The sequence below is a fragment of the Coturnix japonica genome, chromosome 1 (assembly GCF_001577835.2).
Source record: "Coturnix japonica isolate 7356 chromosome 1, Coturnix japonica 2.1, whole genome shotgun sequence".
In the NCBI taxonomy this organism is placed as follows: domain Eukaryota; kingdom Metazoa; phylum Chordata; class Aves; order Galliformes; family Phasianidae; genus Coturnix; species Coturnix japonica.
In genome coordinates this window covers 129,480,211-129,497,161 of record NC_029516.1, presented here as the reverse complement: position 1 = coordinate 129,497,161, position 16,951 = coordinate 129,480,211, and the positions used below count along the sequence as shown (strand labels likewise).

The window sequence follows — 16,951 nt, the reverse complement described above, 5'->3', positions numbered from 1 at the left end:
AGAGAAAATCAGGCAATGAAGGGGATAGAAACCACTGAAATGTGATCTGAAAAACAAAAGGCACAATAATGTTGGCAGACTGTAGTTTTCCTTAACAAGTCTGAGTAAGAGACAACTCTGATGTTATTATGAGATAGCATCCAACAAAACAACTAAGTGCTACTTGCTATCTTGACTTCACAGTATTTTTTCATTACATCAGTGACAAGAAGTTTAATACAAGAATACTTTTGAAACTACGCTGACTTCTTAAAGTCATCAGACAAGCCTTTGAAAGTTGTAAAACCACTCAGAATATCCCTAATCAGATATAACACATCACGTTCTAAATAATTCCTGAGATATCTTCCACCTCACAAACTAGATTCCTACTTGAAAGATTCCACCCTGGAAGATGGTTCTTGAGGTCTTCAAACAAAAATTATTACCCCAGCCTTATAAGCATACCTCTATCAATGAACTAGAAAGCCAGTATCTTATCTGATTTACTCTGGTGCTGACAGAAGAAATATCCATAGCACAAACATAGCACATTAAAATAGGGAAGAAAGGAATTAACAAAAAAGCAAGATCCCAAGGTCCATTCTCATCAAGATATGATTTCAGTTGAAAACTGAAATGTATGCAGGGGGAAAAAAATAAATCAGAAGTGAACAGGAATCACCACAAACATAATCTGAAGCGATCAAGTGTAGAAATAAGCAAAATAATTCCAAGCAATGTAAGCTCAATTAATAGAGGTTACTGACAGTGTCTCAGAGCTTACAGTGCACCAGCTTACTTTTCCTCTCCCCCCTCTCAGTACTCTAAACCCTGCAATCCCATTACTGTGCTGTTACTCTAGACCATTTTCAACTGCAGTTAAATGTGATAGATCACGCCTTTTAAACTGACGCAGTGCAAGTCCATTGTAGCACAGCTCTTCACGTTTTCGCCTAATTATTCTCCTATTATTGGTGTTAGAACACATTTGGAAACCAAAAAGCCTACTCTGTACAGTTTTTCATAATAACAAGCTGGTGTATTCTTGTGTACTAATTTAAAAATCCCAAGACAATTTCTCCAAAACGCTGTTTGAACTGCCAACTTGCATTCAGATCAAATAATACAACAGATATTTTAAATCTCTGTTGAAGAGATGTTTTCATGTTAAAACAACACAGTTGTCTTACAAAAATCCTATGAATAACACTATAATCAATGTGCATGCACCAGCACTTGCGTATTGCAGGAAACTGGAGGGCTTACTCATATGAATAAATCTTTATTTATTAAAAATTACAAGTAAGGTTTCTAAAGTTCATTCCCTATTTAAGCCATTCCAATACAACAGCATAAGTACACTAAAACACCGATAATGGAAATGTACAGGTTTAATTTCTTTCTAAAATACTTAAAATATTTTTTATGCTTCTACACAATGAACTACTTAACATATGAGCCTGTTATAAAACATTTGTTTCTGCAAATAAACAATTAGTGTTTAACAAGAATTAGGGACAACACACCTTGGTTCTTTTATACTTCACTTTATGAATACAAATAACACAGAACATAAAACTAAAGACACAAATGAAATGCTTACTTTCTCTAAATGCTTTGCAGTAGCCAAGGAATGACAACAGAAAGAACAGGGCACATAGTAGATCTGCTCTGCCAACAATCCCTGCAACCTTAAAAAGACAAGAAAATAATTAATATTACCAGATTTTATTCTTAGAAATCTTGGCATAACAATACATATATAATAGTATACAAAGCAAAAAAAAAAAAGACTTCATTTAAGAAAATGCAGACTATCCCATTCCATCACGTTTTTGGATTACACTGTCTTTTAGTAGAACTCTTAATAAACATCTTTCAGTCCCTACAAAATCAGTAACTCTGCTGAAGTACAAATCGAGACTATCTACTTTCAGAACACGAGGCAGCCCTCAAATTGCAGTCTGAATACTCCCAATGAAGAAATAATTTTCAGCCTGCTGGAATGCCATCCCCCAGCAGCTTTTGTAGTTGTATTACTCGATTACACTAGGGCTATCTGCAACTGCATCTTGTAACAGAAGCTGATGTAATGCAGAATAAAATCAGAAGCTCATCCTGGGACCTCTGTGCCAAACTATTTAAATTAAGAGCACTCTTGGGACCAACAACAAGCTTTAGTTCAAGGCATTAACCTGCACTTACAATAACTTGCTTAGACACACCGTGACACATTCTTGGATCTTCATTCTGACTTGAAAAAAATGTCACAATGTCCTACATATTTTCTGGAGGAATCATAGCACGGTGGGGTGCAAGAGGACTGAATAGGCCCAGAAGTTCAGACCTCAGCAGAGAAAGCACTCACAACAAGGACCTTGGAAAGACTTTTGTGTGCGTGTGTGTGTGAGTTTATATCTACAAAACGGCGCTCCAAGTTCCATGTTTCCTGGGGAAGATGAGCATTGTTGGTTTTTATGAGGTGATGGTTCGGGAACAAAAGCAGAAAATTTGATTCTTGTGTATTATATCCATTGTCTCGTTTTTTGAGAGACAGAGAGGTAAGTAAAAAGGGAAACTGTATTTTTATGTTGCTTCAAGACATTTGCTAACCCTCCTGTCAGAAAAGTTTTTTTCTTTTGCACATCAGTCTAACATGATGGAACATATTTCTAAAGAACATCAGAACATGTGAAAGCATAGAGACATGAGAGTAGGGCTGGATTTACAAAAGCAGCTCACTCCTACTTTACCCTCAGCCTCAGCTGAGCATCATAAAAGAAGAAACTGCTGATTCTTAAACTGAATCCAGAAAAAACTTATCCATTAATTCAAAGCCAAACAACTAACTTCCCTGCTTCTTCTCCTGCTCTGTAGAGGATGCATTTGGAAAGGTGACAATAATGAAGCACCGTTCTTTTTCAGAAGCTGCACTCAGCTAATGTAATAAAAGTAAAGGTGAGCTGAGGCAATCTTAAAAATAAATGCCAATAAAGATTAAGGAGCTAACAACGTGCGTATGGCCTTAGAAGACTCCAAATGCACAATTTTCTCATCTCAGATACAGGATCAGGTACATAATGTCTGATAACAAGGTAAATGTTTTAAATTAGTATCAGGCATATTCTTATGCCTCTTTCATCTCTCAAGCATTACACAGAATAAACATTTATTAAAAGAGAGAATGGTGCCACAGCAGTGTTTACATGCATGTAGAAAATTGGTGATGACAGATGTTTTTATTACATAGCTACTGAAAAGTATTAAACTTCTCAAGATCTGTTTTACACGACAAGTTTATTTTGTGCTGCACATACCAAAAACTACAGCAGCAGACCGACAGATTCCTCACGATTCTATGTCAAAACATGTCATCTCATTTCAAAACCAGCATGTCGTGCTACCTGAAGCTCACAGCTCTAAAACGATGAGAAATGCTCTTTGAGGAGATGCCTCCTGACATGCATTCATGCTGGAACCATAGCAGTATCATGATTGTTATGGTGCAACGAGATTTATAATTTATTGTGAAGATGATCAGAAGCTTCTGTCAGCTCCTGGATCTTAGAAGAGACATGTTATGTAAGCATTAGTACTTTTTCCTCTTCTTCCATTGTTCGCCCAAAGTGTACGTAAGTCTTCAGAGCTCACATAGCTGTCAGACTGCATCACTCATGATTTATTTGACACGAGCACTGTTTGAATAACCATTGCCTACTCAAAAATATATTTTGAAATAGAACAAAAAAAAAATAATTATATATATTAAAGGAAGAAGTCAATAGCAAGATTATGGTTAGGATTCCAATGAGGTTTCACTTTATATGTCAAAATATCAAAAGCACTGAGGACTTGTTTTACTTCACTTTGACATCTAAAACTGTTTTTGGAAAACATACCAGGGGCCCTTCTGACTAGGTGCTCTAATAAAAAAGCTGTTCTGTAGGCAAACAGCAGAGAACAAATTACAGGATGCTTTAGCCACACTGCCAAGAAAGGTGAAGCTAAACTTCAGAATTTGCTAATACAGAGCCTTCTCTGGGTTGCCAGTATGCACAAGATCTCCAGTTAACTGAGAGGCACAGCTTTCTGTTACCTCATTCCCATCAATCACATACAACAGGAATAAGAAAGGGCCATAAAAATACTCCATATTTTAAATGAAAAAAAAAAAATAAAAAATCAGCGTCATATATATAGAACATGGTACACCAAGGATTCAGTGCTCATTTATAGGACAAAAGCTGAAGTTAAAATTAGTACCTTTTAAATACATCAGTCTACATCAAACTCTAAAAATAAAAAATATATTTAAAAAATTGTTCTTGCATTGCAATTATTCTTTATTTCACGTATCCTTACTTACCAGATATTAAGTGATCAGGAACAAAAATCAGCAAGTATACCAGCATAAGGCCATAGGACTTAGTAAGCTACAAGGGCAGAACAGCTTCCTAAGAAAATAATTTTCACTAGCTTGCACACAGTGACTTTGATGTTTGGTCGGGTATTTTAATTGGACTCTACTCACATGTCAAATTCCTATTCCACATCTTCATAGCTTCAACCTCCAGTCACTATTATGCTTCTGTCTGCACTATTAAAGGGCCCATTACTATCAAATTTCTGCTTTCTATGTACATAATTACTGGCTGTAATTAAAAAAACAAGCCATCCTTTAATCTTCTCCTTCATACTAAAAATATAAATCCATGGAATTTGATCTGTCATGACATGGGATGATTTCCAATCCTTTAATCATTTTCATGGCTTTTCTGAATCCTCTCCATTTTTCCCCAGTATCCCCTTTGCATCATGGATTGAAAACTGGATAAAATATCCTAATAGTCACATACAGAGTTTATATAATAACCCTATTATAATATTCTATCATGCTTTTTATCAAAGCAAATTGGAATGAAAAGTGGTTAAACATTTGCATTCAGTTTATCTTCCACTCTTCTTGGCTACTAATGTGCTAATGTTTCTAGTAATGAATTCTTAATCCAGCAATTAGGAAAACTCTGTAGTTTAGGGCTATCCTTCTTTAGTTATTGTACTTAAATGATTTAATTTATCTTCCTTAATAAGGTCCAGCCCTGTGGAATTACAAGGTTTTGGAAGCGCTAACTGTAATATTTGATTGTTCTTGTAAGCCAAGTGTCTACAGAAGCGTTAAGAATATATATAAGCAATGAGTACAGTAAAAGGCTATGTCAGAGCTAATTAATCAAAATGGTCAAAAACTTCTAAGATACAAATTGCTGGAAATAAGTATTCAGTACTTACACATTCAGTGTGCACTGGATGTACAGCAAACAGCAAAGCAGCTAGAAGAGATGTCTTTGGAGCCAGGTTTAGTCTTCTTCCTTTATTAGTGAATTGCAATCCACCCAATAATATTGAGAACACATCAACCATCAACACTGAGATAGTACAATGCAGTATGATATTGATGACATGGAAACCAACTGGGTAGAAGCCTCCAGCAAAAAGATAATTAATTCTATATACAAACAAAAGCATTAAGGTTAGCACTTACATGAATAGTTAGAGACATACTAACAGACAACCTAACCAACCCCCCAAACCAAGACTGTATTAGAAACGAACAAAAGCTAAAAACAAAGCAAAACAAAACAACAAAGGCTGAAAAATACAAGCAAACCTTGGCATGCAATCTTACCGCTTCACATCACCTCAGCAGGCCAGAAACAACACCCTTATCTTTACTTAAAGGTACTAATATGGTTACCATATTTAGAATACCTACGCTACATATGTTAAAGCTGTTGTGTTAATCACACCTATGATAAGTTAGAATTGGCTGTTGGCTACCAACAGCTCTTCAGCATTGTAATGCAATAACATTGCACCAACAAAAATCTCAGCCTATCAAGGGATGTCTTGTGCTTAAGAGACGCTGTCTCCACAAGCAACTTGATGAAATCATTTTAAATAAATTCACAGCATGGAAACTGATATGCACAGAAACTAAGATTTCTACTGGCATTCTAGCAGAAAAACATCTTAGCATTTGGACTGATGATGTAGAAAGCAGCTGGGCACAGTCCAGCATCAATCCAGAAAGTAGTCAGACAGCAAGTCTTAGTAAAGACTGTGAAGAAACCTCAAAAGACAGAGAAACCCATCAATGATTTTCCAATCTTAGTTCCTGGTTAGACCAGAGACAACTCTACAGTCAGTGTTGATTCCACATTCTGCAGCAGCTGGTTCCATAGCACAGAGTTGTTTGGGAGAACGTAAAGAAGTTTATGGCTCAGTTCTTAAAGATTCTCTGTGTTACTGTGCACAGTTGCTACGTGGGGGTTTTTTTGCTTTTTTTTTTTTTTTTTTTTGTACAAAGATTTGGGCAAACAGGAGACATGAGCAAAGCATCTACAGAAGGACTCTTTGTAAACCATTAGTTGTCTGAGAAAACCAGCAAGTTAAACAGACAGGCAAACATCTTTTTCACTAAGACTCTCTGACAAACATTCATTTGTAACAAAAATATCAGGGAGATAGAGACAGGAAAATAACTCGGTGTCCTAGTGACAAAAGGCCATGAGCAGATTGATGCTATTTATAAAAAGAATCATCAGACAGTTCACTAACAAAGCAAGGAACAGAAACAACAATAGTAGTACAAGTGGCAGCAGGGCTAAGTGGAGGCAACATGCATTTAGTTCCTCGATGACAAACCGATTCGTATTGCTCCTAATACCAAAGTATATGAGATGCAATCTCTGAAAAGTATATTGAAAAACAATGTAAAAATAACGTGTACTTAAACAGTTTGAAAATTAAAACTCAATTTGAGATTAAGAAAGAGAACAGAAAAATCAGTTTAAGGAAAGACATCCAACTCCATTCAGACACTGTTCCTCTCCCTTTTTCATATTGCCTCCTTCCTAAAATCAACATGCCAATATGTGTTAAAAAAAAGAGAGCAAAATAGCAAGTCTCACCTGAAAGTCAGGACAGTAAGTGGTCGATACGACTTATGACTGGTATTGCTGCTGAGTTTGCTACCCCAAAAGTCATGATGCCACAGGTCACCAAGTGGAGTTTCTGCCCTGAGGTCCTGAAATAAAACGTCAGATCCATAACACCTCTGCTTGATTCAACACAAATGAGTTCTAAGCAATACAAGCTCACGTTAACGTGGACGTACCAGGTGTTTTGCTGGCTCTCTACTGACATTTGATAAGGTACAGAAGTTTGTAATGAAGATCAAGTTTTGGATGCCTGTCATACCATCACAGAGTCAAGTCTTGGATGCCTGTCATACCATCACAGAATGACTTAGGTTGGAAGATACCTTAAAGATAATCTAGTTCCAGCTCCCCTGTCATAGGCAGGATTGCCAACCACTCAATCAGGCTGCCCAAGATCCCATCCAACCTGGCCTTAAATGCCTCCAGAGATGGGGTACCCACAATGTCTCTGGATCAATCTGTTTTAGCACCTCACAACCCTCTGAGTAAAAAATTTCTCCCAAATATCTAACCTAAAACTCCTCCCCCTTAGCTTAAAGCCATTCTCCTTTGTCCTATAACATCCAGATAGTGTAAAAAGTTGGTTTCCCTCCTGCTTATAAGTTCCTTTCAAGTACTGGAAGGACACAATAATGTCTCCCAGAGCCTTCTCCAAGCTAAACTTGGCCCTGTTAAACCTCTTTAGATTCTTGTGTGCCCACTTTTTGAGCACATCCAGGCCATCAAAAAGAGTAAAAGCACGTTGACCTTTAAGTAGGCATAACTACATGGAACAGAGTAGAAACATAAGTAGAACAATGAGTATTTATGTCAGTTGATAATCTGGTCCTATATTTGAAATAGAATTTTTAATCTTTAATTTTTAAATGTTTAATATCATCTTGCTTTAAGGTTAGTCATGCAGAAGAGGCCGCTGTCACAAACAGCTATATTGGAAACAGTGCAAGAAGGACAACTATTAATGAAAAGAAGAAAGCAAGGAGACCAAAGACAGAAAACAACAGTTAGCTCTTTCTGAAGCTTTATATTGCACAGAATACTATTCAATTAGCACTTTTAAAAAACTGTTAATACATGAAGCCAATAATTAAATTCTTCTGCATACTGCACTGAATAATTAATAGTGGATGCTGAAATGAACAAATTATATTAATTTCAGGTAGGGTTAAAGCCTAAAAAAATACCCAAAAGACTGCAAAGGATAAGTATACTCTTTCCTTTTCTTTTAAAGTCATGTTGATAAAGAAAATATTCAAATAAACCTACACTACTGAGTGGAAAAAAGGCTTTGGAGAGGAAAAGAATAAGAAAGCCACTTTTCTGAAGCGGTGAGCTTTGTAGCATCCTCCTTAGTTCTTTGTGAGAGTAAGCTGTTGAGCTCAATCCAATATGCTCATCTTCTACCCTCCCTTACTCCCCTGCTTTTCCAGGACAAATTCAAATGAGCAAATACACAGGTTAAATACACTTAAGACAGAGCCTAAAAACAAAATTATACTAGCTAACGAACACCTTTCCTATGAGTGCCAATGTTACACCTGCAATTGAAATAAAGAGAACAGACCAAGAGATCAAAAACAGACCAAACAACCAATCCAAACAACAATAAACAGATAAACCAGACTGCTAAACCAATGAAAGGACTTTCAAAGTGTAGTGTCCTATGTCTTACCTGTTTTACATCTCTATCTACTTACAAAGTTGCCCCATTGTAATAACCTTAGCTCATTACTTCCAGTTTCTTTCAAACACTGCTACTATCTCACTTACTTCTACATTATCCTGGGCTCTATAGTACCTCCCATCTTATCCTTAGCTGCATTTTTGGCCTGACAAAAAGGCAAGAGATAACACATAACTGCTAGTCCCAATATACAACCAAACATCTGGGCCATGCTGACTGGCTGCTGCTGAACTGAATTTGCAATATCTAAGTTTTTCTTGGTTCTCTTCATACTTTCTGCTCTCTATCCATAAAAAAAAAATCCAGCAAAATAGTCTTCTATCACTTGATCAAACTTGGCCAGTATTAGTTAACAATTACAGAGGAATCTGGATAGGCTGGTTTGATGGGCTATTGTATAAGGTTTGAAAAGACTAAGTGCCAGGTTCTGCACTTCAGTCACAAGAATCCCATGCAACACTGCAGGCTTGGGGCAGAATGCCTGGAAGGCAGTGTGAAGGAAAAGGATCTAATGAACTGGCCAAACACGAGCCAGCAATGTGCCCAGGTGGCCAAGAAGGCCTGTGGCATCCTGGCTTGTGTCAGAAACAGTGTGGCCAATAGGACTTGGGAGGTGATAGTAACTCCGTACTCAGCACAAGGTGAGGCTGGATCTTGAGTGCTGTGTTCGGTTTGACTGCACACAATACAAGAAAGATATTGAGGTGCTGGAATGTGTTCAAAGAAGAGCAATAAAGCTGTTGAGGGGTCTGGAGCACGGGTCTTATGAGGGAGCAGGGACTGTTTGGAGAAGAGGAGGCTTAGAGGAGATCTCATTGCTCTCTCTAATGACCTGAAAGGAGATTGTGGTGAGGTGAGGATTGTCCTCTTCTCCCAGTTATTAGTGATGGGATGAGAGGTAATAGCCTCAGGTTGGATATTAGGAGAAAAAATTCTTCTCCAAAGAGTGGTCAAACATCAGAACAGGCTGCCCAGGAATATGGTGGAGTCCCTGTCCCTGGAGGTGTTCAAGAAACATGTAGATACGTCAGTTTGATTTTAGTGAGTATGGCGTGAAGACCTGATGGTTGGACTTGATGATCTTAGAGATCCTTTCCGATCTGGAGGATTCTATGAATTAGGATGGGGAAATAAGATAAAAATCTTGCAACAACATACTGCCAAATGATGAGAAGAATTCTGAAATATGTTACTAACAAATATACTGGAATGCACTGCCCAAGAAGGTGGTGGAGTCACCGACCATGGGAGTGTTCAAGAAACGTTTGGATGTTGCGTTGGGGGATATGATTTAACTGGGAAGTATTGGTGATGGTTGTACTGGATGATGTTCTAGGTCTTTTCCAACCTTGATAATTCTGTGATTCTGTGATATGCAGAAAAGAGACCGCTAACAAGGCAGTCTTTGTAAAGTCCTATACTGTGGGTGTAAACTGAGGCATTTTCAAGGAAAACATTAAGAAATCAAGACTCATGGGGAATTCTATTTGAATTTAAGAATTATTCCAGTGTGAAACTTCTTTACTTTCTCACAGATATTTCTGTTGTCAAGCGATACAAAGAATTTCTTTTCTCCCAAGACTGCAGTTTTGGCCTTCAGCACATTCCATTCCCCAAAGGCAAGCATAAACACTAAAGGCCATAATCTGACTCTCAGAGGAGAGAAGCTCATCATCAGCCTACTAAATCAATCAGTGTAGCCTGCTTTTACAGGGGCAAGATAAGAATGGGTTGCACACCAACAAATACTGAAGCCTTTTTACTCTTCAAGATGGACCTATTGGCAAGCATTGTAGCTCTCAGACTGCTGTCCCAAACAACAGCATTGTTCCTTATACATTTGTCTAAGAAATGAACTATGAAATATATATATATATATATTTTTTTTTTTTTAAAGGAAGTACTACCATTTTAAAAGAACATCTTCTGTTACAGATAGCCTGCAGTGATGCGAAATATATTTGAGATGAGCAAAGTGATATTTTCCAGTCCACCAGAATCAGTTTCCTTCTGCATTCAGCAGGAAGAATGCAGGTAAAGCTGAATACCTGGAATGATTTAGTGTTTAGATTACACCTCCTTATGGCCCAGAAATGCTTAGTCACTTATCTTGTTAATCTAAGTTCTGTGAGAGAAAGTTGTTTACATCAATTACCCAACAATGAACTCACTCTAAAAAAGGAGCCCATTTGCTCTAAAAGTCACAATTGGTAAAAAGTTACATATGATTTTCTCTATCAGAACTGAAAGCAAAAATCAAAGGATCTCTAAATGCTTGATTAGCAGCAGCCTACAAAAAGCAAGGTCCAATTCTAGAAAAAAAAAAAAAGTCACTTTTTCTAGAAAATTCTTATGGAAAAGACAAACTGTGTCTGAAGTTTATGAAGACAAATACCACCATTGTGTACTAATTAAAATGCTGCTTAAAATGACAAGAAAACATCCAGGAAACAGCCTTGAACTCAATAAATTCAACAACTGAATGTTCCACAATACGGTAGGCAGAGGGTCGACTAACAGTGTATCTTTTGTTTTAGTTAATTAACTAGGAAAGACTGGTTGGGGAAGGGTGTAGGGCAAGGGAGCTAGTGTATTAAGAAAAGAAGTCAGTGTGAAGTACACAAAAAGACTGTAGATTTTGTACATCTTAGTTTTTAAGTATTTCAAGAATTACTCATTGCATGTATGATCCATTTTAAAAGGGGCACAAAAATATTCTGCCTCTATTTCCAAAACTATTGCTATCACAGAAACATTAACTAGAGAAGGAACCCAGGAAAAATAAGCCTTCCTTGCTCCTTCAAAATTTCTGTGGCATAAACCGCAGCTGGAGAACCCCTCACACTACAACTGGTTAGTTATCTTGCAACCAAAATGTATTCACCCATCACTCTAAGGAAATAACAAAAAATTCCCTTATTTACTATTAAGAGATACTGGAAAAATCTACTGCATACTCCCTCTCTCACTTAGAAATGAGCATAAGATTTATAGGCAGTCTTGATATACAGGTACCCTGTGAAGAAGTGTTACCAAACAGCACATCCAAATTAGCTACAACCTTAGATAATGCTGCCTTAGATGACAAACAGATGAAGTCCATCTGGCATGGCAGAAAGAAATCCCTTCTCCTTGACCATATATCAAGACTTGTCAAGCAGAGGATTTCATTTGCAAAACAATTAAAGGTGACACATTCTGAGGGGTGAAAAAAAAGACAGCCCCTTTTAATTTGCTCACTCTTTTGTATTGTTATGCATTAGAACCCAAGTTGCGTTTTCCAAATAGCTTTAGGAATAAGATTTTGTTCAGGTTTTCTGCAGAGCACTGCTGCACAGCTTGCCTGTCAGTGATAAAGAAAGCTGACTTCAAAAACAACCCAAACACCAGAACACCAAACTGAAGAAAAACAAAACTCAAAAAAAGATATATATCAGAAGGAAGTTCTCTACTAGGATGAATATTATGAGTCTCCTTAGATGCAGCGTGGCTGCTATTCCTGTCCTATTAACACTTAAGTCAAGAGGGAGGAAAAAAAAGAGACGAACCTTATTATTGATGATGGCTTCAGAATCATCAAAGACAAAATCTCCATCATAGCTGTTAGCAAAGCAAAGGAAAGAAATTAATGCCACAACAGTCTTAGCCCAGCATGATGGAAGGAGGAACCATGATATGTCATGGTCTAGGTTAGGTTCTGTCTGTGCCATTCTGTGAAATCCTTGTTCCAAGCTGGGAGCCTCAGCATTATGTTGGTTGCAAATCTGAAAGAAATAGATACAAATGCTCTGTTACAGCAGCATTTCAATTAAAGAAAAGAAAAATTAAAACAGGTTGTGCTGTGTGAAATTTCATTCAGAATAACACCTTTGTTTCAGAGGGTTTGATAACCACTGGGCCATACCTAAACTTAATTTTATATTTCAAATTTGGAAGAAAACCACAGTTTCTCATGGTCTATGCACAGACATAAAAGCTAAGAGATTCTAAGATAAAGCTCTGGCACAGATAAAGTCTAAAATCTTGGGCAAGACACTTTTCATCTTGCTTCCTATTATTCTTTTCAAGTGCAACAAACTGGGGCATCACAGGGCATGATGCTTTTATAAAGGGCATTTATAAAGTCCCTATGAGGATGATAAACATTATAATTTCCGTATAGGGAATGAGGAGTACAGAAACATAAGCAGTTGCAGAAAGAACTGAACTTCGCCCTGGTTCACTGAATGAAAGGCTCTAACCTTGCATGTAGCCCACATTGGCAATTCATACAAATGCCACAGCCAGCTAACAGACTAGGCCTAAATCTCTACAGTTCAAGCAACGAGACAACAGGTATTGCACAATTAAGACTCAAAGAGGCACTCATTGGGTCATTCTGCATATGTCAGGCACAGAACAGGCTTCATTCCACCTGCAATCATAGAATCATAGAATGGCCTGGGTTAAAAAGGACCACAACGACCATCTAGTTTCAACTGCCCTTCTATGTGCAGGTTCACCAACCACCAGCCCAGGCTGCCCAGAACTATGTTCATAGGCATTTGGCTGCTGAGGTAAATGGAAAAGCCACTCAATCGCACATCACTGGCAGGTTACCCACAAACCATCTTTGCTCAGCAGGGTCTCTCCTGTTACCCCCAATCCCGGCCGTGCCCGGACAGCAGTTCTGCCCCTGCATCTCCGGCACTCCCACAGCACAGTGAGCGCTGCTATAAATGGCAGTGGCGAGCCTGCAGATGGAAAAACTATAGCAAAAGCTGAGCAGTGCGTGAAGTTTGTAACTCCAAACACGAGCAGCACACGAGGGAGCTCGGTCTCAGCTTTCCGGACTCCAGCCCCAGCGCTCGCAGCAGCAGCACAAAGCCGGGCACGGCTCCCCGCCGCCCAGCGGCCCCTCACGCACTGAGAATCCCGCAGCAGCGCTCCTCTGCTCACAGGAACAAGGGGCTGCGCAACCCGAGAGAGAACGCAGCTCCTCGGCTCAACAAGGAGCAGTTAAAGAGCTCCAGTTCCTCAGCGTTCTCCTCACCCAGAAAGTTTCCCTGCTCTGTTTACCAGCTCTGCACCTCCAGCCACAGCAATCGCCCGAGCGGCTGGGGGTGAGGGGTGGTGGAAGAAGTAGAAGGGGATGAGCGACACGGCTCCCCCCAGCACAGCGAGGCGGGGAAGTTTGGCGGCGGCCCTGCTCCGCTTTTATGCAGGGGTGTCCCCACAGCCACCTCGTCCGGAGCAGCTCCGAGCTCCGCCTCCAACCCGCAGCCCACCATGGGGATCGGGGACCGCGCTCGACGTTACCTGCGAGGAGAAGGAGCCCGCGCGGCATCTCCCCGCCGGGTGCGAAACTCTCCGGCCGGCGAGCCCCAGCCGGAGCGGCCGCCGAGGGAGGAGCCGCCGCTTCGCCTCCGGGAAACATCCCCGCAGCCCATTGGGCTCGCAGCCGGCCCACCCCTCCTTCTCCCCGCCTCCCCCTCCCCGCCCATTGGCGGCGCGGCGTGACGCGAGGCGGGCCGGGCTGAGCTGAGGGAGCGGAGCGGGCAGAGCGATCGTGGTTGCGAGTGGGGTCGGTGTCAGGCCCTCAGTGTGTGCCCCCCGCCTTCTGTAATTCCATACAAACCTTCCTTCAGTGCTGCTTCCTATCGCTGTGTGAGAGGGGGGGTCCCGGTGAGCACAAGCCGTAAGGAAGCCGGAGGAAAAGGCTTTGTGGGTTGCGCTTTGTTCGTGGATGTCTTGTGAGAGAAAGTGTGGTGATGAAGTACTGAGATGTACGACCGAACGTCAGGCGGAAGCTGTCCTGAAAACAATAAAGCCTTTACGTATTGAAGTAGGATGCGAAATGCTGGCTGAGAACCGGGCAGGGAGGGGGGTATAATTTGGAGGAGAGTTTTTTTGAGGTATTTGCACGATCAAGTGTCAAATCATCAAGGTTATCTCCCGGGTGAAAATGGTGCTCTGGGAGGGCTGGGCTGTCACCCATAGTCGGCTGCTTTACACCTGCTGTCACATATCTGCTGCTGCCGTGCGGGCAGCTCAGCTGAGCCAGCACAATTTCCAGGCTAGGATGTTATTTAAATATACACGAAATCCTCACTTTTAAGACGCTAGTCTCTAACACAGGCTTCTTCCGTAGCTACCACCAAGCACCTGAGGTGCTTCTGGATGGGGAAGTGGTAGAAAATAGGCGACAAGCATGTTGTCCGCCAGTCAGAGCTCACAGAAACTTCTGGTGCCTTTGTCACTAAAGCTTAAATAAATATATAAAGACCATGAGCTGACAAACAGCCAGTTGTGCCTTGCGGTTGAAAAAGACTTTGTCCTCTTCTGGGTTTTCTACCCCAAAAATCAAAAGCAGTGAGATTGATATCACTACCAGAGACAGCTGGTTTGCCACACTGTTTAGTCATGATAAGGAAGAGCTGGTTCCTCACTGTCACATTTCTTTACTGATCCAACTTAAGACCCCCCAAACTAATGCACAGAAAGCATTAGCAATTTAAATTCTTGTCAACTGCCTTCCCAGTTTTTCCAGATCCAGCAATCTTGTTTTGATGACAGTATTTATTAACATTTTAAACCACGAGCCCTTTACTAATGGAAATACCATTATTTGGAAGAGAGGGGTTTAGAGAAAGAAAAGAACACCCTCACTTAGGATACTAAATAAAGCAAACGTGAATAGCATTTATTTATTCTTCTATCTTCTATAAATTTCGGTTAACTAAACTCCAGTTCATACTTAAAGTTGCACATATGTAGGAATCGCTTTTAGTTTAAGCGCATGCAAATATATGCAGGATTCTGTGAATCAAGGTTGATGCTTACCTCAACCTTGCTATGGCAATTGCTAGACCTACATCAGTTGACTTGAGCACTGGAACAGGCTGCCCAGGGAGGTGGTGGAGTCTCCTTCTCTGGAGATATTCAAGATCCGCCTGGACGCCTACCTGTGTGACGTGGTGTAGGGAACCTGCTTTGGCAGGGGGGTTGGACTCAATGATCTCTAGAGGTCCCTTCCAACCCCTACAATTCTGTGATTCTGTGACTTATTTTCACGTTTCCACGTTACATTTTGTTCTGCAGAGGCTGTGACATTTTCTTGTTTGCTGATGTATTTATTTCTACTAATGGCCCATTCACATCAGATACTCATCTTACTAGCTCCTTTGCTCACATTTCTTACACATCCTCGCATCCCTAATCTATATTTTATAACTGGAACTTCATTTGCTCAATGTATGTCTGCTGATATCATCAGTTCTAGGGAAATTTATCTAACCCACACAGCCAGGTTAACAGATGATATAAATCTCTCATCACCTCACGTCAGTACAATACTGATTAATGTTTCCTTACATCATTGACAACGCATGTAGAAATCCTTCCTTCCCTTTCTTTAATTTTGAAATAAATCTATTCATTATTTTAAAAATTATTTTACTCTTTTTATGACCTTCTGTTTCAATCTGAAGAAACCCAGAGCTAATACCTGTTCCCCAGTTCCCTCAAAATCAGATTCAAATCAGCTACACTTGCATAATTTATCTCCAGTCTGTTTCTTTTGAGAGTTATTATGGCATTTCATTTTAAAGCAGTTCCTAAATGCAACACATCTATCTACTCGCATTGCAGTTTTCTCACTATGCTACACTGATCTACCTAAGTGGCAATTGCATCCTTACTTTCAGAAGCCTGCCAGTGCAGATTTGCACATAGGCCAATCATCCTTTTGTAAGAAAGGAGTGTGCAAGAGACATATTTCAAAGGATAAGCATTTGCAAGTATTGCAGTGACTTTGCAGATGCGAATAGAATGTCAGTCAATCTGGCAGTTCAGAGATTCAGCCAAAATATTTCAGAAGCCTTAAAAGAACATCAGTCCTTACCACAGCAGCATTTAAAAAGCTGCATCTTCGTTGCTGCTAAATCCACCCCCATTGGATTATGCCTTCATGAGTGTGGGTGTCTCCATTGAGCACAGTTGCTTTTAACTGGAGATAATCTACTCCTGGATGGATGGGACACGCACAAACATTATATGCAAATGTGCTAGCTATTTTTTAAATGTAATTCAATGATGTCTTTCTCCGGGCAAGTTGTGTCTCACGTATTTATTATGCTACAAGGCATTTTAAGTAGCAGAAAGTCTTACGTAGCTTATTTTGCATTTAATTATATAGATAGGTGGATTTGCATGTGTATATGTACATTTGAATACACAGGAAAGCTCATATGCCTGTTATAGCTGCAGCCTTGTTTAACCATAAAAGGTAAAATCAAAACACAAA

General features: G+C 39.8%; 1 protein-coding gene across 1 annotated transcript in view; it reads right to left on the bottom strand.

The window, feature by feature from the left end:
• Positions 1-14,096, bottom strand: part of TMTC4 (transmembrane O-mannosyltransferase targeting cadherins 4) — a 50,669-nt gene extending 36,573 nt beyond the window's left edge. The window contains exons 1-5 of the mRNA XM_015851500.1: positions 13,966-14,096; positions 12,216-12,431; positions 6,954-7,069; positions 5,272-5,488; positions 1,586-1,673 (exon numbers count right to left, since the gene is read on the bottom strand). Coding sequence (XP_015706986.1) covers positions 1,586-1,673; positions 5,272-5,488; positions 6,954-7,069; positions 12,216-12,377 — 583 coding nt within the window. The 5' untranslated portion in view covers positions 12,378-12,431; positions 13,966-14,096. The remainder of the gene's footprint in view (positions 1-1,585; positions 1,674-5,271; positions 5,489-6,953; positions 7,070-12,215; positions 12,432-13,965) is intronic.
• Positions 14,097-16,951: the final 2,855 nt, after the last annotated feature.